We start from the raw sequence: 27,933 nt of genomic DNA, 5'->3' as shown, positions 1-27,933 counted from the left end.
TATGGTCATGTAAATCTTCTTATTGCAGCAAATATTCACAGCTTGGGTGAAAGGTACTTAGAAGGATTTCCAATGTCTCAAAAATGTTCAAAATAGTGTGTCAACAATAAATAAACATAAAACATGAGGTTTTTTTTTTAAGCAATCGGGGTTAAGTAACTTGCTCAAGGTTACATGGCCAGTTATTTCTGGATGTGGTGCTAAATATCAGAGCCCAGATTCGATGCCAGGTCATCCTGACTCTGGGGCCGGTGCTCTTACTGTGCCACCTGGCCGCCCCTAAGCAATTAGGGTTAAGTAACTTGCTCAAGGTTACATGGCCAGGTGTTTCTGGGTGAGTGCTAAGTGTCTGAGCCCAAATTTGATCCCAGGTCATCCTGACTCTGGGGCTGGTGCTCTTACTTGCTGTGCTACCTGGCCGCCCCAAAACATGAGTTTCTGAACCAGAACTTGTTAGTTACTCAGAACTTCAGAGGCTGCCAAATGGGGTGAATTTGGGAAAAGTTTCTTCATAACTTCAAAATGAAGTGTAATAAATATAGTCTGTAAGCCTTTCAGAAGAGAGTACAGATGGAATGTTTGTTCCACCTAGAAACATTGTTAAAAAAAAAAAAAGTCTTTTAGTCATTCCATAAAGACAGGGCTTGGGAACATGGGGCATCATAGATAGACAGCCAAGCTAGGAGACAAGACAATCTGGTTTCAAATACTGCTCCAGACACATACATACTGGCTGTATGAGCTTCAGGGTGGTGATAGTGATGAATGATGTCATTTAACGTTTCCATGCCTCCAGGAAAATCTTTAAGAACTGAGCAGGTGCTGATCTGAATGTATATAGAAGGAGTTTCTGTGTTGGGAGTTCCCAACACCGTCTAGTCTTAAAAAAACAAAACAAAACAAAAAACTTTATGACCTGTAAGCTTTTGCTACAGTCTTTTTTCAGAATTGATAAACAAGTGAAAAAAGGTTTAGATTCTCTAGTTAGGCCAGTGAGTTCCATGAAGGCTTAGAATTTAGGGAGTGGTGGGCACTGACAGTGAAGAAACTTTATTTTCTTTCCATTCGCACAGAAACAACTATAACAACTATAAAGAAGGTAAGTATTCTTATAGTAGATGATATTATAGGGTGAATTTACTACAGAATGTTTTCTTCCATGAGGACCCAAAAGGAAGTTCTGATAAGACAGTTCATATTTCACATTTTTTATTTCAACCCAATACAGATTTTTCTATGTTACATATTTAGTCACTCAGACAAATGATTTTTAAAGCAATTGCTGGGATTTATAGGTTTCTTTTTCCAGCTGCAGTGAAAGCCCTTTAAGAGGTTGGATCCTGGTTTCTACTGCAAGTACTTAAGAGACATTTAATTGATTATCCAGTTCTCTTAAATTAGAAAAGATTTTTTTATCATTTAAAAGAAATGTTACTAAAGATTGGTTGGGATGTTGCAAGTGTACAACAAAAACATACTTGGAACCTGATGTGGATGTCTGCAAGACTTGTTTAACAAACTGTCCATAACTGGAGAGAATCAGGTCCCCTTCTAGACCCAAGGTAATTCTTTTCTGCAGTCACAGATAAATGGGAAAATGCAGCTAATTATCTGCCTAGTCAAAGTAGAAATTTTTTCCCCATTAAGTACCTAGAGAATTACAACAAAAGAATTTTCTTTGGCTTGAAAAATTAATTTTCATCTTGGATTTATCAGTGGATGCCTGGTATGTGTATGCCAGAATGAAAAAGAATTTAAATTGGGATTATAATCCTTGGCACTTCATTTGGAATTCTAAGAGAAGATTCTCTCCTTTTATCCCCATGAGTAGAACTGATAGTGTAATAGTTGCAATGTTGTAAACACTGCCATAATTCAATTATTTTCGTTCATTGTCCAGATTACCATGAGAAACTAGGTCATCTCAACTGATTACAGAAAGACAATAAAAAGGTATATAAAATGTTATCTTTGAAAATCTTACCTGTTAACGGTACTTGGGCATCAATAGTCAGATGTACTAATGGTGCAGAGAATTCAGTTAATGTCATTTCACACAGTTATATTTTCTGTAAATACACCTGTCAATTTGAGAATTTTTTTCTCTCTCTATACTGATATATGTGAAGTTTCACAGGTAAAATTCTGCACTTGTAGAGGAATTCTATACCTTGCACACAGTAGGCATTCAAATGTTTGTTGAATGAATAAAATCAGGATCAGTTGTAGGGTAAATTTTAGTAGCAGAGATAATATAGAATATGAAATATTGAAAACATTTTCACAGCACTAAAATATGCACTACAGATTTTTAGTTAAAACTGAGTCACAGAATTTGAAAGTTAAAAAGTAATAAACTAATTTTCTTGCACAGAATCTTTGGTTTCTGAGCTTAGATCTGCATTAGCAACACTGGTTTCTCTGACAGCTCTGGATTAGCAACTATGAACGATTATCTGATAAAGATTAATACTTAAAAGAGCAACTACAGTATCACAGAAGTTTACTACTGGAGACTTTTTTCTTTTAAGATGAAAGTAATAAGAAAATAATTTGTCCAATTCAGGATATGCATGCAAGTTGCATTTGTGTAATTTTATAATGTAACATACATCTAACTGGTATTTTGTGCTCTTATTTTTTTTTGTTGCCTTCTCCCCATTCCCATTATTCAGAATGAAAAGAAATTTGTATGGTTTTTTCTCAGTATTGTGAAGTACTTGAAACTAAAAGGGAGAAAATTTCAGTAGTTGAGTCTTATTGGTCTGATCAACATCGAAAAAGGTTCACAACCCTGACTTCTGGTCCAAAGAAGGAAGGAAAAGTAGCACCAGTGGAATCTGCCTATTGGAAGAGGGCTGGGACACATCCAGATACAGTTAGTACACATTCTTTGTGAAAGGTAAAGAATGGGGCAAAGGCCCTATAGGGATTTCCTTGGGTTAGAGAAATCTCTATCTGAAGCTCTGTTTAAGGCATTTTATATTTTTCCTAGAAGTAGGAGTGAGAGGGAGAAGGAAAATATGAACAAAGAAGAGATGAGAAGAGTACAAACAAGGCTAGGAAAGAAGAGTAGGAGAGTGATAACATGGAAAGGACACAGAATGATGGGAGGAATGAGAAAAATTAGTGAGAGGATGAATGGGCTATTTTGTGAAGTAATGCTACCATCACTGGAAGTGTTCAAGTAGAGAATGGATGACAAGTAGATTAAAGAAGTGGTTCATGAGATTAAGGCTGATGGAGATGAACTCAGATCTGTTTCCGTTTCAAATTTTGGTAATATAGAAGAAATAGAAAAGGAAGAAATTAGTGTATGGCAATGCATTTCTTTAAAAGTCCACTTTTGTAACTAGGGGCATCCAGTATTGAACCAACGTGAAAAAAATATGTAGAGGAGAGGGAAAAATAAGCCATTACTACAATTACACAAATGGAAATTTTAAGAAAAAGAATAAATTTGCTAACTCCAGTGCTTCCCCCCTAAATTTCATCCTACAAAAGTAGTAAACTACAAGATTTATATCTAGTTTGAAATGAAAGCAGGAAGCCATGGAGTTGGTGCAGTTCCAAGGCTAGGCTAGGCAGAACTAGATCTCAAAACCTCATACCCGCCAGCACTGACTCAGTCTCTCTATTGTCTTCTGAACCAAGACTGATTGGGCTATAATTTTCACGGACATTCTGGACCCTCAAGGTAGGCTTTAAGAGCCTTTCTTGAAGACTTTCAGGTTTGTACCTGCGATTTTACCTCTCTCCATCATTAACCCTCTAGTCTGCTTTTCCTTTCCTTCTAGCTCCCCCAAAGCGATAAGTTTAAATGAGGGGAGAGAAAAGATGTAGTCCACATCAGAAGTGCAGGACAAATGAGTGGACTTTCTGCTTCCACTGTTTCTCTTTTACTTGTACTTTGCTTTTCTAGGAAAAGTTTCTCTCTCCCCCATTTTTTCCCCCATCTCTAGGTAATAGGATAATGAATTCTAGAGAATGTTCTCCTTAGAACCAATTATGTCATTCTAGCATTCTTCATCCCCATAGGATTTAGGAGAGAAAAGTCACCTACCCACCAATGATTCTCTTCATTTCTCTCTGACTTTTACAACCTGGAAAACTAGTATTTCTGCCACTACTTCCTGTAGACAAGAAAAAGGAAGATTTGCAATGTAAAATTAAAAAATTTCTGCAACCATCTTAAAGTGACAGGGAATCCTCTGGGTGTCTAATTGCTGGGAATAAAGGTAAGGATTTTTCAAGGTATCCTAGGGCTTTAAGAAGTGTATAAAATGCTAACTATTTGGATATCTCCTTTAAAGTTACTAAGTGCTGAAGTCCCTAAACTGATGAGAGGGAGGAAGGAAACATAATTATAGTGTTTGTGCACCATTATCTTTAATGCTTCCTGGCTAGCAAAGACTACTGAGTCTGAGAGCACAGTGAGAAATATACCACTACAAACAAGCTTAGTGAGGCAGGGGAGGCCCTGCAGTATGGGACCACATTAAAAACTTGAGTCAAGTGGGAATTCTAATGTATTACCTGAAAGTTGAGTCTTTTTCATTGGCACAAAAGCCTCTCCAGGTTCCCTAAATCAAATATGGTATAAGCTTAAGGTCAGGCATTTATTAAAGGGAAAAACATACATGCACATTCCTACAGTGGTAGTTTCAAGTTCCTTTTTTATTAGCATTTCATTCTTAGTCACGATTGCCTTCTTGTAAAAAAGCTTTTTACTGGATTTTATTGCTCCAAACCTGTATAAGCTAATGTGTTCAATCACATGAAGTACATAAATGGCTGTAGCTTAAAGCTCAAAACATTTTATTTTATTACTTTGGCAGTTCTGAATGTTGAAAGGACTGATTAGAAAGAATTTCCATCAGCAAAGAAAAAAAAGCTCTGAAGTGGTCCCAAGTCTTTTATAAAAACACCAAGCTATCGGGGTGGCTAGGTGGCGTAGTGAATAGAGCACCAGCCCTGAACTCAGGAGGACCTGAGTTCAAATATGGCCTCAGACACTTAACACACACAAAAAACTAGTTGTGTGACCTTGGGCAAGTCGCTTAACCCCAACTACCCTACTTTCCCCTCTCCAAAAAGCAAAAAACCCCACGAAGTTATCCTGTGACCCCTGGGCAATTCACTATGTCACTGTTTCCTGTCAGTACATATTATGGCAATGAGGCCATTCTTAAAGTACTTTTGCTATACAGTGCTACACACATAGTAGGCACTTAATAAATGGGCAATTAATTATATTGTACTCCTTACTCTTCTAGTTGGAGAGTGCACACCTGGCACCTAAAACATAAACACTTGGTTGTATGGCAAAATCAAATCACACTTGGGAACGTAAGAAATATCAATCAAATATATTTGTCTTAGTCCCTCCTAATATGGTGTGTTGTGGAACAACAGCACAAAATGGTGGTCTTGCTTTATTAGATTGTTTTTGTCTTGCTGTACCCTCTGGAATCCTGTAAAAAAAAAAGAAGAAACACTGGGTAAGTAAGATTCTTCTCAAAATACAGTCTTTAATATTTACAAGATTTATTTAATATAGTCTTTAATTACTGACTTTACTTTTCTAGCAGTTGCCAAAGCTATGTTTAAATAAAGTGATACAGAAAGAATGCCAAGAACATGGCAAACTAGGCATCTTTCTCCTAATTTCCTTATCTTTCATGTTGTTGCTAGCTTATCTAAGATGATAACCAGTTATTGTCCAGATTTTAAACAACAAATTCTTGAATGAAGTGGTTGACAAAGACTGTTATATCTCCGAAGCTTTACTGTTATTATTTCTACTGCAGAAAAAGAACTTCAGACTGCATCTATTGTAATACTATATTCTGATTCCTTTGTCTTCTGTATTTCTTTTGCGAGTGTTAAGGCTTTTTAAAAAAATCTAATTCATAACTTTTGGTGAGGTTTGGGTGAAGTTAATGGTTTGCTTTTCACAGATAGGATCTGCTCCTTCATTCAGAGTGTAAGAAAAGATCTGGAATGAAGTCAGAGAGGAGTTTGGGACTAGATAATGAGTGGTTAGAGCTTCCTTAATACATCTCCCAAGCTCCCCATGAAGAAAAACCTTAAGATCTAAAGATCTAAGGCTCAGGACATTAAAAAATGCTCTTTGTTGAACTCCTTGTCTTATGGGCATGTTAGTTGATGTTACCGACCTGAAGAAAGAGAAAGACGGTAGTGTTCTTAAGATGTCACTTAAAGCAAAGAGCTAAATTCTTCAGATAAGGTCATACGTTGTCCCTGGGGTTTCAAAAGATCTGATCCTGTACAATTTGTGGATAAGTAACATAAGTTCAAGGAACTTTCCAAAACAGAAAGTTGATCATTTCTGTAGGACTTTTTATAACTCACCTTATCTGAAATTCTCAAACAGTTAACATGATAGACAACTATAAAAGAATCCAATTCAAACTCACTTTGATAATGAGTCAAGAGTTTGCTGGGTGGCTGTTGTCCTTTTATCTTGAGATCCATACAAGAGAGTCTGAATCTGAAGACACTACAAAATATACCATTTACCAAGTTAAATATGGAAATATAACCAAAACAAAATTGTAGGCACTTAACACTTCTCTTGAATGATAGAATCTCTTCCATATAGCCATTATATGATTAAATTCATGACCAGGAATACTTCCATGAAGAAACAAAATTTCCTTCTGGGAATTTGGAAAATTGAGGAATCTATCCATAAAAAATAAAAAAGGAATATTTAAAGAAGCAGTATGTCATCATAGACAAAGAATTTGTACGTAGAATATCCAGATTTAGGTCTTAAGTTCTGCCACTCAGTAGCTATGTGAGTCTTGGGCAGTCACTTAATTTTTTTTACAAATTCAGTTTCTATATTTTAAAAATGAATATATTACATCTACCTAAATAGGGTTGATGTAAGGATCAAATAAAATTGTGTAAAGCACTTTTAAAACTCAAATATTCTACATAAATATAGTTATAATTACTTGAGAGGCAGCTTGGTACAATGACACAAATCAGAGGACCTGGGTACAAATCCCAGCTTTGCTTGTAAGACCTGAGATCTTTTTCAAGTTACTTGACTTCTCTAGCTCTCAGTTTCCTCATCTGTAAAGAGGGTTAAAGAGAGGGTTAAAGTCCCTGATGGTTAAATCTATGATCCTATTTATTGATCAGAATGATTTATTCTTTTTCTTAAGGTTAGGCATTTGTTAAAGAAAAAAACTTTTATCTTTAAAAAAGCATCTAATAAAAATTAAGATTAATAACAACATTCTGTATTTTCTTTCTATTCTTGTTAATGTACATTTGTGCCTATTTGTAATTGGTATGCTGACTTGATCTTGTGTTCTTTTTTCTGTTAACATTTCATTTATGATAGCTAGCACTTAACATAGCATTTTAAGGTTTTCAAAGTGCTTTACACCTATTATTTCATTTAATATATATCTCTACTTCAATGAAGAAATGAATAATTCTTCAGAAATTCTGAAGGGTATAAAAAAATAACAGTACTAGATAGCATTGTTACTGACCACAGTAGCTGAAATAAAGCTGTATGATTCTACCTAGCATTTATCTCATTTCAGTTTAAATGAACACCCACAGCCTTCTAAGCAGAAATTTAATATGAAACTTTTTAACCATCAGGAATAATTTTGTAACATGCATTATTTATATCCTATAATAAAAGAATATTAGATATGTAAAATGAGGATAATAGCATCTACTTCATAGAATTTCTGTGAGGATCAAATGAGTTAACACATGTAAAGCTCTTTGCAAACCTTAAAGTGCTATATAAATGCTATTATTATTATTATCTGGAAAATAAGAAATATAAAAAAAATCATAAAGTCCAGTTTACTTATTTTACAGATGAGGAAACTGAGGCCCAGAACATGAAGTGACTTTTCTAAAGACTTTTAGAATTACATGTTTATCCATTTGTAGATTACCTGGCCTCTATTTTCTCCTTCCTGTTTCCTGCCTTAGTCACTTCCATCTTAGTATTCCTCCCAGAATTTGGACACACAAAAGGGGAGTGAAATAGAAATCAGTTTATAAACATTTTGGCAGCTTTATTTGAGGAAAAAAAATGGTGGAAATAGGGTTAAAGTTTACAACTAAAACAATATCTGGAAAGTAACTGTAGATATTGTTTGTTTATTCTCTCTCTGTCAGCCATTTTCATATGCTCAAGATAATTATACATCAAGCCACCAAAATGTGTTGATGGGCTTGATCCTCTGGAAGTTTTGTTCAGTCTTGATAAGACTCCAAGAATGCTGCTGTTTTGCTTATAGTTCATGATTTGGGAAGGAACAAATCGGTAAAAATGAGTTTTTTAAGAACTTTAAAAAGTTTTTAGATTCTCCTACTATCGTTGCAAAAAGACTCAACCTTTGAGAATTTATATAGCTCAAGGATGGCTTTCATCTGGAAATGTCTTTTTTTTTTTTTTAAAGTTTGTGCCTGGCTGCTATTGTCCTTTCTCTCTACTAACTGCCTAATATTCCTACACAGAAGGAATATGACTTCACTTGGCATCAGGTTAATAACTGAACAGAACACTATGGACTTGGAAATATAAAAACTTTAGAAAATTATTTGTTGTTTTAGGATATCAGAAAGGAATCTTGCAATTTTTTTTTGGTATACAAAAAATCCATCAGAGGCTTCTTTTTTTGGCAGCTGACACTTCCTACCAAAATAGACTTTATTTCCTTTCTCTTACAAAAAAAATACTTCTACTCAGCTTAAAAAGGTCAGGTTTAATTTTAAATAATACACCATCTTTTGTATTTACATATTTATGAGTGACTCTGATGCAGTTGTTTTTGAGAAGGGCTGATGTTGGCGTGATTTTCTGTTAATTCATTCACCATAGCATTAAAATTTTACTGACAAATGCTCACATCACATGTCACTTCCTGAGGGCTTTTTTGAGCCCACCAGCTGAAAGCCATATACCCCCAGGTTATTTTGTATTAATTTATGTTTTATATACATTTATATGTGTACATGTTGATTTCCCTTCCAAAATGTATGTATATATGTCTGTGTACACACTGACATACATACATATGTGCATATGCATCTATAAGGGCAGGGGTTGTTTTGTTTTTGCCTTTGTATCCTGGTGCCTAGCACAGTGTTTGGCCACATTGCAGATACTTAATAAATGTTTGTTTCTTGAGTGACAGTCTATACAATGTATTTATTCTGTTTCACTTACTTAAAATCTCTAAAACTCTAAGGAAAGAAAACCCAAGTAGTCTCTAATACTTTCAGTGTTCCCCATATACTTCCATAAAAAATTATAAGGTTTGACAGTTTATTAAATTCTTGATTAGTCCACCTCTTGATTCTTTGACACTCTTGGTGACTGAAGCTGGTGGTAGTTTCATATTGCTCCAAAACCAAAAGGTCAAGAGAATTAGAACAGATTACAGAATTAGAACACTTTGTAAAATATATGGAGCATTGAAAAGCCACATACATGCAACATCTCTGTTTTCTAGATCTCTTGCCCAGGGAGAGAAATTATGCTGCTAATGATTAATCTGTATCTTTGGCTAAAATCTAGCTCAAACAAACAGTCTTAAAAGGATGCTAGATTAGAAAATGAAATAGAAAAATTATATAATCTTTCTATTAATCCAAGAGAATATAAATTAGTTAAGGGCGGGGATTATTTTTGTTTTGTCTTTGTTTACACCAAATGCTTGGCCTCATACCTGGCACATAGGAGACACCTTAATAAATGACTGCTTTAATGAAGGAGTAAGTGTATGTAGTAGTTGTTTTTCTTTTTTCTTTTTTGGAGGGGGAAGGCAGGGCAATTGGGGTTAAGTGACTTGCCCAAAGTCACATGGCTAGTAAGTGTTAAGTGTCTGAGGCCGGATTTGCACTTGGGTCCTCCTGACTCCAGGGCTGGTGCTCTATTCACTGCATCACCTAGCCACCCCTAGTAGTTCTTTTTCACAGCAAATATTTTCATCAGTGATCTGACTAGGGAATGTTTTAAATATCTATAGCAATGTTAATGTTAGGCACGAAATGCAAAATGAATTAATTATAAAATGCTATACTGCCATAATTTCATTTCAAGTAAAATGTGTTTCCATTTTACTTTAAAAACATACAGTGACTGAGACAAAATGAACAGAGGCCACCAGAAATCTTGATGTTTGGATGTTCCACAGTTCTAATAGCTTGCATTCTCTGCTCTCCAAATCTTTCCTACCAAGAATTCAAATGGCAACCCTTCTTTGGATTCAGCAACACAAAGTGAATTTCTCACTTTGGTTTGAAGCTGATATAGAACTGGAATTAAAAGAATCCAGATGGATTAAAAATGTTGCTAAGGTTTTTTTTTTTATTTATCTGCTGTGAAATAAATGTGTCAAATCACGTATGTTTACATTCTATGCCATAAAAATCAAGCATTTAAAAATTAAATTATTCAATAAATATTTTATTAAGTGATTGCTATATGTATTATGTCCTGAGGATACAAAGACAAGAGTGAAACCATCCCTGCTCTTTTTTTTTTTATCAAATGCTTTATTAACTTTGAGTTTACATCATTCATTTCTGCCAGATTTTGAGTTACAAATTTTCTCCCCATTTTCCCCCTATCCACCACCCCAAAATAGTGATCACACTGGATATCCCCTCCTTCAATCTGCTCTCTTCCATATTTTCTCCCATACCCCCTCTGATTTTCCAGTAGCCCAAGATGGATCTCTATGCCCCAGTGCCTGTATATCTTATTTCCCAGTTACATGTAAAATAATATTAATAATATATATATTTTAAACATTTGATTTTTAAACTTTGAATTCCAGATTCATTCCCTTCCTCCCTTGTCACCCATCCTTACAGGGAAGATAAGCAATTCAATATAGGAGGTACATGTGTAGCTATGCAAAACATTTCCATAGTGGATATATTGTAAAACACTGACTATATTTCCCTACCTCCTATCCCACCTCCCGCTTATTCTATTCTCTAACCCTTTTCAAAAGAGGGTGCTTCCAACTTTCCTCCTCCCCAGCCTGCTCTCCCTTCCATCATCCCCCCTCTCATTCCCTTTCCCCCCTACTCTCCTGTAGGGTGAAATAACCTATTTAGTGTATTTCATTCACTCCCTAAGCCAAATTGAATGAGAATAAGGCTGACCTATTCCCTTTTGCCTTCCTGTTCTTCCTCTCCATCGTAACCATTTTCCCTTGCCTCTTCTATATGAGATAGTTTACCCCATTCTGTCTCTCCCCATCTCCTCTCATTATATTCCTCTCACCTCTTAATTTCGCCTTTTAAGTATCATCCCATCCTATTAAATTGGTTCTATGCCCTCTATTTATATATACCTGTACATATATGTACATATATACACACATTCACATATGTCTGTATATATAGCTTTTGAAATTCTTTTTCTATCTGGCAAATTCAGCTTTTTAAGGCATTATTCTCCTCACTGACTTTTTGAGCCTCTTTTGCCATTTGCCCATATATCCTCCTATATAGAAATATATATGTATGTGTGTGTGTATATATATATATTTATACACAGAAATGTGTTTATATATATGAACACACATTTCTGTTCCCTTCAACTATTCTCATACTGAGAAAAGTTTCATAAGTTACAATTATCGTTTTTCCATGTAGGGATGTAAATAGTTCAACTTTGGTAAGTTCCTTATGATTTCTTTTTCCTGTTTACCTTCTCATGCTTCTCTTGCTTCTATCTGAATGTCAAATTTTCTATTCCACTCTGGTTTTTTCATCAAGAATGCTTGAAAGTCCTCTATTTCATTGAATGACCATATTTTCTCCTGAAACATGATACTCAATTTTCCTGGGTAGGTGATTCTTGGTTTTAATCCCAGCTCCTTTGACCTCCAGAATATCATATTCCAAGCCCTTCAATCCCTCAGTGTAGAAGCTGCCAGATCCTGTGTTATCCTGATTGTGTTTCCATAGTATTAAAATTATTTCTTCCTGGCTCCTTGTAACATTTTCTCCTTGATCTGGGAATTCCGGAACCTGGCTATAACATTCCTAGGAGTTTTCTTTTTGGGATCTTTTTTGAGGAGGTGATCAGTGGATTCTTTCAACCTCTATTTTGCCCTCTGGTTCTAAAACATCAGGGCAATTTTCCTTGAAAATTTCGTGAAGGATGATTTTTAGGTTCTTTTTTTGATCATGGCTTTCAGGTAGTCCAATAATTTTAAAATTATCTCTCCTGGATCTATTTTCTAGGTCAGTGGTTTTTTCCAGTGAGATATTTCACATTGTCTTCTATTTTTTTATTTGTTTGGATCTGTTTAATAGTATCTTGATTTCTCTTAAAGTCACTAGCTTCCATTTGCTCCAATCTAATTCTGAAGGAATGATTCTCTTCAGTAAGCTTTTGAAATTCCTTTTCCATCGGCTTTTTAAGGCATTCTTCTCCTCATTGACTTTTTGAGCCTCTTTTGCCATTTAAGTTAGACTATTTTTTAAAGTGTTATTTTCTTCAGTCAGGTTGTTGACTCTCATTTCATAATTTTCTTGCATTGTTCTCATTTCTCTTCCCAATTTTTCCTCCACTTCTCTTATTTGGTTTTCAAAATCCTTCTTAAAGTCCGCAATGGCCTGTAACCAGCTTGTATTTTTCTTGGAAGCAGTTGGTACAGGAGTTCTGACTTTGCTGTTTTCCTCCTGTTCCATGCTTTGATCCTTTTTGTCTCCAAAATAGGAGTGTAAAGTTGGGTTGTTCTGTTTGCTTTGCTTCCCTTGTTTGCTCATGTCGCCACTCAATTACTTGACTTTTGGGCTTTTTGACACAGTAGGACTCTGCTACCAGACGGGGAAGCTTCGTCCCAATCGCTGGGGTTTTCTCAGCTGCCAAAGGTATTAGTTGGGTGCCCTCTCTCAAGCCTCCACATGCTCTGGCAAGCTGGTCGCACAGTCCAGGATCTCCACTCTAGACTAAAATCCAGATCCAAGCAGGTTAAAGCAAGAGCGATTACCCCTCAGACTGGTTGCTTGGTCCCCCTAAAATCTGCAGGCCAGAAGCTGAAGCTGCCATGTGGCTGTGGCTGTATGGCCGCTGTGCCTTAGCCACTTCTCTCTCTAGAGGATAAAGTTGGACCACACTCCCAAACTACTGAATCCCAAAGTCCACACTGTATTGACCTCTCACTTTGTCCTTAGCATCTATGTGTTGATAATTCTGGAAACCCACCACAGCTGCTGGTGATCCGAAGTTCCTCCAGCCGGTGGCTCCTCAGGCCCATCCTGAGGCTAGGACCTCTGGCTTGAGCAGGGCTGGGGTCGGCTCCCAGAGCTCTGTGCTGGCCGCTTGCTGCCGGCCTGCCGGGCTGTCCTCAGGAGGAGGTTAGCTCCTCTGTGTCATTTTGTGGGTTCTATAGCTCCAAAATTTGTTCAGAGTCACCTTTTACATGAATTGGAGGAGGTGGAAGCTGGAGCCCCACGGAAGTCCTGTTTCTATTCTGCCATCTTAAGTCTGCCCCTCCATCCCTGCTCTTAAGGAGCTTAGATTCTAATGGGAGATATGACATATACTTATATAAGATATATACAGAACATTCAAAACAAAGTTACTGCTGGAGGGAGGGGAAGGAAAGCATTAGAAGTTCAGGGATCCAATATAGGCCTCATATAGAAAGAGGCATTTTTACAGATCTTTGAAGGAAACCAAGAATCCCAAGAAGCAGTGATGAGAGAGAGAATTCCAGGCATGGAAAAGTAGCTGGTACAAAGTCATGGAGAAGGAAGATAGAGTGTTGTATGTGAAGATAATGAGAGCAGCATAGTATGACTGTAGAATGTGTAGAGGGAAGTAATGTGTAATAAGGTTGGAAAGCCTCAATGAAGCCAGATTGTGAAGGCATTAAATGAGAAACAGGAGTTTATATTTGATTGTGGAAGTAACAGGGAGTCACTGGAATTTAATGAGTGCATGTAGTGGGTGATAGTGAATGGCATGATCAAATCTTTTAGGAAAATCACTTTGGTGATTTTAGGAAGCTATTGAAATAGGCCAAGAAAGAAATGACAAGGGCCTGTACTAGGGTGGTGGCTATGTGAGCAGACAGAAGGTAATATATGTGAGAGATATTGTGGAGGCAAAAACTATAAGACTTAGCAATTGACTCAGTATATGGAGTAAGAAATTAAAGAGCCAAGGATAAATGACACTAAGTTTGTGAATCTGGGTGATTTAAAAGGATAGTGGTAACCTTAAGAAATATAGGGATATCTGGAAGAGGGCAAAGATTGAAAAGAAAGATAACGACTCCAATTTTGTACATGTTGAGTCTGAGATACACATAGGGCATTCAGTTCCAAATGTCTAGGAGGCAGTTTGTGATGGGACCTGAATCTCAAAAGAAAGACTAGGGCTGGATATATAGATCTGGGAATATTCTGTATAGAAATGATAATTAAAACCATGGGAGTTAGGAGGTTATCAAATGGAAGGCTGAAGAAAGAAAAAGAAGGCCCAGCACAGAGTCTTAGGGTAGACCCACAGTTTGGAGGCATAGCATGGATTATAATCCAATAAGGGAGTCCGAGAAAGAAGTGATAGTAGGAGGAAAACCAGGAGAGAGCAATGTTATGGAAATACAAGGAAGAGAAAGTACCCAGGAGGAAATGATCAGCAGTGCCAAATTCTGCAGAGAGATAAAGAAGTATGAGGCTTGAGAAAAGGCTATTTGATTTGGCAATTAAGAGATGACTGATATTTGGAAAGGGTATTTTCAGTTTGGTGATATTCTTGGTAGGGCCTTTAAGGATGGGGAGACTTGGGTGTTTTTATAGACAGTAGGGAAGAAACTAGTATATAGGGAGAGACTAGTAGAGAAATATGCTGGAGAAGAAAGGAGGTGAATGAATCAAGGGTACATGCAAAGGGATTAGAACTGTGGAACATCCAAGAGGATTAGCCTCTTCAAAAGAGACTGAAGTAAAGGAGGAGATAATAGGGGATGATGTCAAGTGGTAGAGAAGGAGGCTATGACAAATGGCTTTTATTTTTTTCAGGTTGGGGAAGGGAATACCATGTAGTGGTGTCAAACTCAAATAGAAATGGATCCCTGCAGGTCACATATTGACTTGAAAAACAACAAATTAACATATATGTTGTTCTGTATTTATATTTATTTTATATAATATATATTTAATACTCCCCAATTATATTTTAATATGCTTCTCAGTTACAGTTCTACTTGCAGCTCTCTGGGAGTTTGACATCTCTGCTGTGGGAGACTTAGGGAGGGAAGAGCAGACTATTAAAGGAAATCAGTTTTGTTGCAAGGGAAATGAGTCATCTTCATGGAGATAGGGTAGAAGTAGGGGAGACACTGTCAAGTTTTTACCTGTGAGCTATATAATACAAGAATATACAATGGCTTGTTTGGCTTGCTCATGGGCCAATTATATTTTACTAACATACATACCCTTACGTAGCCCCTTGTTCTATATTTAGTTTTTGTTTTTCCTTCCCAAGTGTATTTTCTCTTGCCCTTACTGAACATCACTCTTTTCTAGCATTGGGACCCAATTAAGGATATGCTAACTATCTGATGAAGATCATTCATAGATGAACATAGGTGTTCAAGTTATTTCAGTATCTAAGTCCCTAGGAATTCTAGATACCATCTTAACCTAGACAATCAGTGCAAAAGTACATTTCTGTTCATCAGTATACACTAACTACTTTTTGGACGCTCTAAATAGTTGAGCACCCACCAAACAACACAGTACAGAGGACAAGCATGATCAATGGAAGAGAACATAGGAGACCTGGGCTTAAGTCTGTCAGTTACAAACCTGATGTGTGACCTTAGGCACTTAACATATCTGGGTATAAATTTTGTCATCTATAAAATGAAGGCTTTAGATCTGGGTTAATGAAGGAATGAGTAAATGTATTATAGTAGCTGTTTTTCACACCAAATGTTTTCATCAATGACCTGACTAGGGAATGTTTTAAGTGTCTTGTTAGGCAAGCAATGCAAAGCGAATTAATTATAAAATGTTGTACTGCCATAATTTCATTTCTCCTGGGTTTGAATTAAAATGTATTTCCATTTTACTTTAAAAACTGACAGGGACTGAGGTAAAATGAGCAGAAATCTTAATGGTTTGGATGTTCCACAACAATTTCACAGTTCTAACAGGGGTTAGATTTGGTGATCTCTGGTACTTTCCAGGTCTAACACTCTATTAAGACTAAACCACACCATGGTCTCTTATTTTCTTTATCAATGTTTTTTTGCCTAGCAGATCTGTTTGTTATTCTTGGTCAGGTTTGTGTATTTTTTTCTAGACATGCACAGAAACACCTTAGAAACAAATTATGGTGTGCAGTAACTTCTTGTTTGGGTATCTCAACACAGTTAGCTGCTATCTTAGGGAATTCTTCTCTTTTGAAATGGATCAAACCAGCCCTCTTTTTTGGGGGGAGGGAAGGGTCAAATATGATGGGACTATCATTTACATACTCACAGCTACTGATATATAGAGGTTCTATTTTTCTGTAGTAATGACTGAAAAAGTGTCAACCTAAGTCTCTCAGTTTCCTTTTTTCTATATTTGAAAATAATTTACACCAGGTGTATTTAGACCATAGAGGCTTTGGGTAAATTTACCCAAATGAGTACTGAATAAGACTTGAAGGAATATACTGAGGAAATTAAATCTAAAGTGTGGCAGCAGAGTTTATAAAATAGGTTAGGAGATATGAATTCTGGATTTTAGAAACAGAACATGTGTCCACATGTTCTTTATGTGAACACAGAAGAGTTTACTATGTAAATAATTTCTCCCTTCTCTGTTTATAAGACAATGTGAAGTAGGCTTTGAGTTTACTGAAGGAGACTATAAAATAATAATTTTATTATTTGGTGAATTTTTCAGTATCTGGATTCATTTTAATCAGGCAATGGGCTGAATCCTACTAAACTTACAATTATGGAGAATTAAGAACAATTAATTTTATAACAGACTTCAGGAGATAATAGAGGATAAAAGAGCCTGGTGTGCTATAGACCATGGGGTCATGAAGAGTTGGGTACAACTGAACAACAAAAATTTCACAATTAATGTTAATGTTCACAACATCAGTTTGTATTATAAACAGAATTCTTTGTGTTTAACACCTTTCTTTAGTAGCCACTGTAAGAGTGCTTAAGAATTATTTTTAAATGTTGTCACCTACCTTGAAATGCTAGCAGTGATACTTGTTTTAGAAGAAAAATCAGGGTTTTATGATGGAAAAATGTTTTGATTTTGAGCACTGAAATTCCCTTTGGAGGCCAACAGAATCCCTGTATTTTCCTTATAGGCGGATGAATGATCTGATATGCTGTTTAGTAATTTAATCCCACCTTCTGCTTTGCTTTCTTGGTCTGTTTTTCATACCCTTAATAACCATGCTTTAGACCATTCAGCACAAGAATACATCTGGAAAAGCTACAATTAAGTGGATTCCAGGCTACTAAGCTGGAAACTTAGGAACTGCAGCTGCTGTTGTGATACAAATAGCAGAAAATCCATACTTAGCTGGTAACTTTAAGAGCTGCTGGCTTTACACAACCCAAATGCTAAATGTGGCATTTGAAAAAGTTCCCATTTAGCAGCAGATGTAACAGAGCCTGCTTTCAGTAATCACTTGTGTCCTGCATGTTCACTGATGAGCCAGCCACTGGCCTTAGATTAAGCAAAATGATTATATACGTATATGCATGTGTGTGTATATATGTATGTGTATATGTGTATAGGTATGTATATGTAATATGTGTATACACATACACAACACACAAAACATAAAAACATGTTTCAGTGTCTTTCTCTTTAATTTTGGTAAACTGCTAAATAAGCTTATATCTTTTTTACCTTCACAATGTTGAAGACATTGTATTTGGAGTTTAATAGAATTTTAATACATAAATTGACAAAATAAAAGGTTGCCCACCTTTCATTTGCCAGGGCTCATCAAATCCAAAAATTATTTACAACCGAATTGATCTTTAGCTCCTAGAAACCAGGAAAGAACGTGAGTCTATATGATTCTTTCCCTTGGCCTCCGTCTTGTTCTTTAAGACTAGATCTCACATGGAGGCACTGAGGGTGGTACAGTGGAGAAAGCATGAGACCTGGAGTCAGATGATTCAGGTTCAGATCCCACCTCTAAAGCTGCATGATTTTAGGCAAATCATTTAATTTCACTGGGCCTCAATTTCTTCATTTGAAAAAGTGTGTGTATGTGGTGGGGAGTGGGGGGGGGGGAGGAGTGGTGGTGGTCAAGACTATGAAGCCTCCAAGGTCTTTTATTCTATATATTTATCCCTGAATTCTTCCTGGTACCTAAGGATAGGTGTCATATACTCTATCACCCCTCTCCTACTTCAATCCTGATTCATGAAGACAGATTTATTCGAAGAGCAGAAGGAAAGTGGTAACCCCAGAAATAGACAATGGTAGGTAGCTTAGGGCCAGCAGTTTATGAGCAGGGACCTTTAATGGTGACAAAACCTACAAATCCAGGAGGATAAGGAAAGCTAAGTTATCAGGAGCAACTTCAATAGTACTGCTCTCCCCAGAGATTGGCACATCCTCTAGAAAATAAAAGATGACCAACCAACCTCACTACAAACTTTATAATGTTGTGTTTAGGTCTAGGGTCCACATTTTATTTAAATTATTTTTGATATATTTTAATTTTACACTAACTTCAATTCTCAAAATTTTCTTCCCAACATTCCCCACACAGAGAGTCAATCCTTTTAATTAAAACCTAGTTTTTGCATTAGATTAAGACCTAAGGGTACCTGAGATGGAGACACCCACATGAGAGACTGTGCCTTTGCAACTAACAGACAGGGACAATCTCCCTTTCTCTCCTGCAGCATTGGAGGCAAGGGTGAGTGAAGGTCCCATTTACCCATAGCATGGGCACCATGCTCTGAGCTGGGTGGGGGAAGGCTACATTTCAGTACTGCTTCTCCCTCTTATCCCTCCATCCCCCTTTCAGGCCCTGTAACTCAAAGAAATGGTGTTTTGGTCTGTTTTATCTTTTTCAGTTCTAGGTGCAGGCTGAGACACTATAAATTTCAACATGTCCCTCTTGTTGCTAGAGTCAGCAGTTTCACTCATTTTAGGTATTAGTAAGCACTTCCTTCTTGGTCTCTATGTTTTACAGATCTTCAGAACTAATTAGAAGGTTCTCTAAGAATAAGATTCACTTAAAAATTAAATTTGTAGAAGATTACTATCTTTTCAAGCTAAGAAATAGATATCATATGTCGGTTTGTTTAAATCAAAGGTGGTATCACTAAAGCTTACTAAAATAAGCTTTTCCATAGCCCTAAGCTCCACCCCCCACCTCTAATCCCGCCCTCCCCTTCCCCCCAACAAATGTTTAGGGAGGAGTGAGTAGGCATTTGTCTTGACTTATTATTAGGTTTACCTTCTTAAATTTCCTGTATGCCATGTTCTGGTCTCCATGTGCCAGGTCTGCTTCTCCAAGAAGACAGTAAGTCCCTGCTACTTCAGGACTGACATCCCCAAATGCTGCTACTTTGGCATCTAGTGATTCCTTCAGTATTTGAGCTGCTATCTAAAAGGAATAAAAAGCTATTTTGTTTGAAAGGTTCAGAAGTTGATGAAGAACAAGTTGATTGTTAAGAGTATTATGTAAGTGAGGTTTATTTTTACTCTTTGGAAGAATGAAGTTTTATACAAATGCCTTATAATATTCTTTGTCTAAACAAGAGAAAGGAATGCACAACTACATTTTAAAAAATGTGAGTATGTGGTCTAGGACTTTTGGATGACATAACTCTATAAAGAGAATGAAGCCACAAAATTAGAAGGAAAGCCCATTTTGGTATTTCACTGGTTCATTTTTGTCGAGTAGTGAAATAATTTAATATTATAAATTTAAGGATCTTTTTCCACTTACATAAGAAAAAACCTCCTAAGCTATTTTTCTAATTTGGATGCTTTCATAAAATCTAGGATGCATTCCAGAGTTTTTTCTCATAAATAATTTCAGATACTAAAAGTAAATACAGAAACATGACATGACACTTTTATTTGGTCTAATTCATTAGAATATTTTAATCCCAGCTATGGAATTAGGAAAAAAAAACCTAGAGTTGGTCAGAAAATAATGAAAAAATGTCTAACTAATCTCTATAGTTATTCACTCGAAAATGCTAGGAAAAACAATCTGTCAAAAACATTTGAATCTCCTATACCCTGTACTGGAACTTGACAAAATCCTGTCAAAAACATTTGAATCTCCTATACTAAATAATGATACTCTATTAAAAGATCTGTTAGATTGAAGATTAGTTATAAGTTGTACAAACTGGCTTTGGAATATTTTCCAATACCCATATGTGACACTTTCATGTTGCATATATGTATGTATACACATTCACCTGATGCATTTATGTATATAAGACAATATGTATACCTAGTCTCAGAGTTGAAAGACCTGGGATTCAAGCCCCACTTCTGACATATACTAGCTGTAAGATTGTTAACCTCTCAGTGCTTCAAGCTACTCTCTAAGATTGTAAATTGTAGATCAGATGGGAGATCTGCAGTGGTACAGGGAGTTAACCTCTAACAAAGAAATTACAGGTCTAGTTCCCCCCCCCCCCCGGCAATGGGTTACATGGGTTCAGAAATATAGGTGGAATTTTTTCTTAAACTCAAAGTGTAATTTCCTTTGTGTAAGAAGCTTCAGATAAATAGCTTCCTTTTCAAAGGGAGATCATTCCTTCTTTGGCACTTTAAAATTTCAAAGAGTGCTTGTGGGCACTAAGAGGTGATGTGACTTGTCCAGAGGTGAGACTCGAAACCTGGTGTTCCTGACTCAAAGGCCAGCTCTCTATCTATTGTTCAAAACATCAGTAAAAGGGGCCTTACTTTAGAGATTCAAAGGTCTACCTCTATATACACAATAATAAAACAAATCCTTAATACTCTTACCAATATCAAAAATTTCTACTAAACAGAATAAAATAACCTCTTTATGAAAAAGAAACTCTGCTTGGCTTCATTTTTTTTAAGCTTCTCTTAGATTTGTCAGCTATTTTGCTTGCCTGATGATGTGTCACACATTTGTTGGAAATGAATGGAACTTCAGAGAAAGAGTGGAGTCTGCAAGCATTTCCAAAGTAAATGACTAACTGGCTGTATGAGGTCATGAAGGGAGTTTAGGAGTCTTATTTTCAAATGACTTGTATACTTAGCTTCTAAGTAAAAAAAAATTGAATTAATTTTTTTTAAAGTGACTATGTGCAAGGCACTTAGTGAAGAATGATTTGACTAGTACCTTGTATTTGTTGTTCATCCTTTGTTCTCAAAAAGGACCAATAACATCACAAGTGTGATGTCTTGACTTGTGCATGAACCGGATTTAAGTGAGGCAGAGCTGAACAAAGTCATCAGCCTCACTCTCTCCTCCAGAGTTATCAGAGGTCCAGTGGCAAGACAAAAGTCAAGACAACTGGAGATGGGTCAGCACCTTGCACTTAGTCAAGAATACAAAGAAGCATAAAATAGCCTATGATCTTTTAAAGGGCTAATAATCTCAATGGATAAGTGAGACAGGAAAAGTTAAATAACAACAAAGTATTTTAAAGTAATACACAATGAGAGGAGTATATAATATCTTAAGTTATGATTTTAGCTGCCAAATGAATTTTACAGCCAAAAAGTGCTTCAGGAGTTCAGAGGAACTAGAATCATAATTAGGGTGGGGCTTATTGGAAGGTATTGAAAGAGCTGACAGCATTTTCACTCTTTCTGGAGCAGAGAAAGACATGAGTTTAGTGTCCAGTTAACAAGAAAAGTTAGTTAAACTAAGAAGCCAGCAGAAGCCCTATTTCTGTGTGCCAACACCTAGCATTGATGCACATGAGTCCTTCCCTAGACTGTACTACAGGGCAGGGCATGGACTTCCCCACCTACTTCTTCTAGGTGTTTTAGGGTCTTTTTTTCCTTCTTTCTTCCTACCTTTCCATACTCAGCTGAATTTGTCACTGACAACAAAATTCCTAGTTACGGCTTCACAGGAAGGAAAAATTACTCTAAGCTGCGGTGATCAGCGAGCATTTCACAAAGGAGGTAAGACTGTGCTGAGACTGTCCCTTCTTTAGGGAAGTAGGCAGGGCATTCTAGATGGGTAAACCCAATGAGTAAAGCAGTTTGGGTGAAGGAAAGGGTTCGTGTTGAGAGACTGTGGGAGAAAAATCTAGAAAAACTGATGTTAGATTGTAAAGGGCTTTAAATGTAAGACTAAGGGAACTGATTTTATCCTATAGTCAGCAGGGCGCCAGTCAAAGATTTTGAGCAGGAGAATGACATAATAAAATTCAAAATCTTTTAGCAGTGTTTACATACAGATGAAATACTTTAAACCTTTTACCTGCAGGATGATTCTGAAATGTGAGGGATAAAGTGTTTCAAGCAGTTATCTATAGGATTATCTTCAATGTTTATTAGTACATGTAGCAAAATTTTAGGCCACAAACCATTAAAAAGGATGAGATATTAGCCTGCTAGCATAATAGAATAGCCACTGGCAATCAGAGATTCTATCCCAGAGCCTGATCAAAATGGCACCTGTGTACTCTGGGAGAGATTTCGGAGTGCAAAGATTCAATTCTTTATCTGATGAAGACCAATGGAATAGATAATACAAAAAAGTAGGCCATCTAAAATTCATTTATATTTTGTTTTGGAATGAATCTGGGGGCAGAAGTTTTACTTTACTAGCTATACTTTATTTATTCTTCAAGTAATAGAATACTGTATGAAAATGAACTCTTTTCCAAATCTGTGTCTGCGTGTGTGTGCATGCACACGCGCGCACACACACACACTCCCCCCCAGACTTATCGCAGGGTGTAGGTGACTCAAAAAGTAGACAAAATGGCAAAGTAAGCCAACTTAGTAATAAAAAGTTGTCACAGAAAATCTAGTCTTATTTTGATTTCAATATAATAATGTGGTACAACATGTAGATTTCTGGAAGTTGTTAAATTTTAGGGATGATAGTTCCTTATACATATTCATAAGTAATAAAGATTAATTCTGAATGTTTGATCCATTTTCATATGCTGTGACAAAGCAAAATCACGTAACTGATTGGTAAGAGTCGGCGAATCAGAACTTCTGCTCTTGTAGTTTCAGATGAATGCACTTCCTTCTATGGTCCTAAATAAAGAGGGTTCTCTTTTCACACTATTAATTACTACATACCAACTACAGCTACAGCCTGAGCCATAGAGTCAAGAGAGATTCCATTTTTAGCTTACCCATAAGTCTCATATGTTTTCAGAATGCTGTTCTTATGCATACTTCTAACCATTCTGAAAGTCTTCTGAAGATCAAGTTGATTTCTCATTGTAAACATCAGCACTTAAAGCCTTTGAATAGAATCAATCCTATTCCAAAATGTCTTACCTTTAGCTTACCAGTAGTCCGAAGAAAACGGCAAAATTCATCTTGAATTGCAAAAAATTTGTCATTGGCTATTCCTCTGGCTTTCTTAAGGATAGTCATACTCTCTTGAAAATATTGCTCTGCCACATCTACAAAAAAAAAATCATTTAAAAAATGAAGACTGCCACCATATTTGGAAGGAAAAGAAAAACAAGGGAATAATGATGGTAATGGTAATGATGATCTACCTGAATAAACAAGCCTATCAATGAAATGAATGAGATGAAAAGACTTATGATAATAAAAGCTAACTTTTATATAGTGGCTTTGTGCTTTGCAAATCATTTTATAATCACATTTTAATAAAATTTTTCAAGTTTTCAAAGCCCATTCTTATACAACACTTCATTTGATCCTTACAATAACCATAGGAAGTAGGTAGAGCAGGTATTATTATTTCTATTTTAACACATAAAGAAGTTGCATATCAAAAGAAGCTGAGAGGTTAAGTGAATTGCCTCATGATCACAAAGCTAGTATGTCAAACTGGCTTTCCAAGGCCTACATAAATCTTAATCTTTCCTTTGAGATGGCATAAATATGACAATTTGTACAAGAGAAACAAAAATTCTCCAGACAGGAAATAAACATGCATTTTTAAAAATAATGGATAGTCATTAGGATCAAACCATACAATACTAGCTCCTTACTGATGTCAGCAATCCAAAAGCCTGTTTATTTTTAATGAACCCTAATTTGTCTGACTGGATAATGATGTTATTAATCATTACTTCTGATGACTTAACTTATCTAGAACATAGCCAAGAATGTGGAAGGAAGTCAACAAGGCCTCTAGACAGCCAAAATGAGTATATAAAGTTCACACACTAAAAATCAAGTAATTTGTTATGGGAAAAATACTCAAAATTCACTACCTATTTATTTTTTTTTAGATAAAGTGATAAAAATTTCCTTAGATTAGATGCAATAATTTTCACACTATTAATTGCTACATATCAACTTCACCTACGACCAGGGCCACAGAGTCAACAAAGATTCCATTGATAGTTTAGCCATCAACATCTCCTATGTTTTCAGACTGCTGTTCTTAGGAAAACTCCTAACCGTTTTGATCAGATGCAGTAATTTAGAACTGGTAAGGAAGACAGCTAGAGGCAGGCACAAAGATAGCAGCAAGAAGTGACAGCTGATAGAGGGATGAGGCAGAAAAAGGACCATAAAGCACAGATACAGGAACTCAAAAAGCATCATAGCCTAGAGCTATATAGTGTAGGGTCAAACATCTCACTAACCCCTAGAGGCATCACCACATTGATTTTCACCAAAATAGTTTTATTATGTTTTTTTTAAATTAACATTCATGATGACTATAAGGCTTCAATAAAAGGTTAAATTCTATTTTGTTCCCTGTTTAAGAAGGCAAGGAAGTATATAACACATTTTGGAAAGATTTCTACCAAAAAAAGATTAAAATAAAAACAAAAATTTAGTGTTTGAAGGGAGAACTTCCATTTGACCTTATTCCTGATTTATTTTAAAGGCTCACAGAAGGATTAGCTTAGTGTGGGGTGGGGTGAAGTGAGGTTGGGGAAGGAGAAGAAAATAAACTAAAGCAAATAGTTCTTCATTCCATGACTCCAGTACTAGCTGATACTGCACCTTTTCCTCCATTCTAACTTAGATTGTAGAATTTTCTAACTGCCCATAAGAAAGGTTATAAATAGGGATTATATATGAAACTGTACATCTACTACATTTAGCTTGTTTATATACACACACACACATATACACACATTTACAAAATATGTATAAATTTAACACAGTAGTACCAACATCACCCTGTCTATGTCCTCTTTAAATTTCCTTTTGATCTCTTTTGTGTTATCTAAAAAAATGTTTCATTGGTGTTCTTTTTTTTTGTGTACCACTATCACTAGTTCCCCTGTACTCACATAATTTTTGTTCCCCCGATAAAAGTCCTCCCACATTATGATGTAATGTAAAGGGTATTGGACTTGAAGTCAGCATAGCTTGGCTTCAAATTATATCTTATCCACTTACTGTATAATTTTGGACAAGTCACTTAACCTTTCTGTGTCTCAGCTTTCTCATCTATAGAACGAGGGAGTTGGACTCAATGGGTCCCAAGGACTTTTCCAGTTCTAAATCTATGATCCTATGGTTCATGTAATAAAACAAATTTGTTTTGCACTGGTTGTGTCTGAAAATGCATGTCTCATTTTATACCCATAGTCTCTTATCTCTCCATGAAGAGATGGAAACATGTTTCATCATTAATTTTCTAGAGTTGTGATCATTGATAAGAGTTCTAGTTGTTTTCCTTTACAATGCTGTGGTCACTGTAATTAGTTCTGATTCAGCTGACCTCAGTATCAGTTCATATAAAAGTTTTCTCTGAATCCATTCATTTGTTATGGTAAAATAATATTCTATTATATTCATATACCATAATTTGTTTATTCTCTCATTAATGGGCACCCATTTTATTTTTAGCTTTTTGGTTACAACAAAAAGTGGTATTCTTAATATTTTTGTATAAATGGGCCTCTGTCTCTGACTTTTTTGTGGTATAAAACTAGCAATGTTATCATTACATCTCTATCAACAATTCATTACTGTTCCTATTCTCTTACAGCCCCTCCAACAACTGTCATTTTACTTTTTTGCTTTCTTTACCAATATGATGGGTGTTGGATGGCACTCTAGAATATCTTTTTCATTTCTCTTATAATTATTTATCTGGAACATTTTTTATATACCAACTGTAATTCTCTAACTGATTTTTGAAATGGTTATTTTTTTTTACTTAATATTGAAACAATTTTATTTAATTACATATAACATATTGAGCATCAATATAGCATCTATTCATCTAGTTAGAATAATATTAGTAAGGTTAGGTTTAATCAGAATGACATGGAACCCAGGTTCTCAAAATAGGCAATGCTGCCCCTGGGGGGCACTGGAATGATCCAGGGGGGAAGGTAGTAGTTTGAAATGCTTCAAATTTCAACAAAATCATTAAATGGTTAAAGGAAATAGATTTCTAGGGGAGAGCTGAGTAATTTTTTTAAGGGGACAGTAGGTCAAGTAAGTTTGAGAAGCTCTGATATGGAATAAAGAATTATGACCAATTGAATACTTTGGCTAACTCAGATTTAAGTAGTGATGGACTGTTTTCCTTGATTATCCAGGGTCTTTTTTAGTTCTTCAGTGTCTTCATTATGAAGAAGAATTTTTAGTGAAAAGTATGATATGTCTATGTAAAAGGCAGAGGAGTCTAACACAATTTTGTATTTAACTAATACCTGGTTAGTTGGAGGTTTTGTTTATCAAGATTTAAAGTGATAGTACTAACACTGTCCTGCCTGTGTCCCTAAACTACCTTCTGCTCTCCTTTGTGTATTACATTTTTTACATTCTCTTTCTTTTCCTTCCTTTTTTTTTTTTGGGCATCACTATTAGTACCCTCCCACCATCCTTAACTTAAAAATGGCTTATGTCCAAAAGTTATTTTGTACACTGGCAATTTGGAACTTGGAACACATTTTCCCATAGAAACAATGTTATAATTCGTGCTTACATTTTCTGTCCCGATCACAAATGCTTATCTAATCTATAATGTAGCTGAACTATTATATAAAAGTACTAGTTTGAATTTTAGAAAAAAGTGAAAGAGTCAGGTTAGAAAACAGTTTATCCTCTCTTTCCTGGGTACAGTGTCAGCTCATGGACAAAATTTGAAACAGGTCAGGTTTGTATTTGGTATACTTCCACCTCCTGTTCTGTTTTCTCTAGTATTCCATGTACACTGAGCCCTCATCTTTCTCTAAAACTTGAACTATGGCATCTCAGAAAGACCCACCTTACCAAAGTAGTCCATGCCCCACAATTACCTCCCTCCTTTACCCCTGCAATAAGTTATAATGATGACCTCTTTGAATATCAGTTTTCTCATCTGAAAAATGGCAGCCATAATACTACCTATCTCATAGGATGGTTGTGAGGATCAAATGAGCTAATATTTACAGAACACTTTGCATAGCTTAAAGTGTAATATAAAGTCATCTCTGTATTATTAATATTGTTACAATAATAATAATAGAAAATTTACATAATGTTTTAAGGTTTACAAAGTGCTTTCCCTCAACACAGGTGATATTAGCTAGGTTTTTAGGAAGGTTAATTTAAACTAAAATGTGAATGAATGACAGTTCTCTCTTTTTATCTCTCAATTTTTTTAATATTTCTTTTTGAGTAGGGTGACAGCAGGGGCATTAATATAGGTTGGACAGGGACACCAAATGGGGTCTTAAAGAGTCAGACACAATTGAAATGATTGGACAAAAACAAAAATGTACCCCAAACAAGTGAGATTATAAATCCATAAAAGTATATGCA

At 35.9% G+C, this 27,933-nt stretch overlaps 1 protein-coding gene across 1 annotated transcript in view; it reads right to left on the bottom strand.

The window, feature by feature from the left end:
- Window positions 1-4,659: 4,659 nt before the first annotated feature.
- Window positions 4,660-27,933, bottom strand: part of TTC23 (tetratricopeptide repeat domain 23) — a 119,821-nt gene continuing 96,547 nt past the window's right edge. The window contains 4 exon segments of the mRNA XM_069097390.1: window positions 4,660-5,474; window positions 6,441-6,523; window positions 19,496-19,645; window positions 23,512-23,639. Of these exon segments, the coding sequence (XP_068953491.1) occupies window positions 5,360-5,474; window positions 6,441-6,523; window positions 19,496-19,645; window positions 23,512-23,639 (476 nt within the window). The 3' untranslated portion in view covers window positions 4,660-5,359.

The sequence above is a fragment of the Petaurus breviceps genome, unplaced genomic scaffold (assembly GCF_028583685.1).
Source record: "Petaurus breviceps papuanus isolate PSGF00001 unplaced genomic scaffold, PetGlider_PUasm1.0 37, whole genome shotgun sequence".
In the NCBI taxonomy this organism is placed as follows: domain Eukaryota; kingdom Metazoa; phylum Chordata; class Mammalia; order Diprotodontia; family Petauridae; genus Petaurus; species Petaurus breviceps.
The sequence above is the reverse complement of the archived record's forward strand: the minus strand, read 5'-3'. Positions and strand labels throughout refer to the sequence as shown.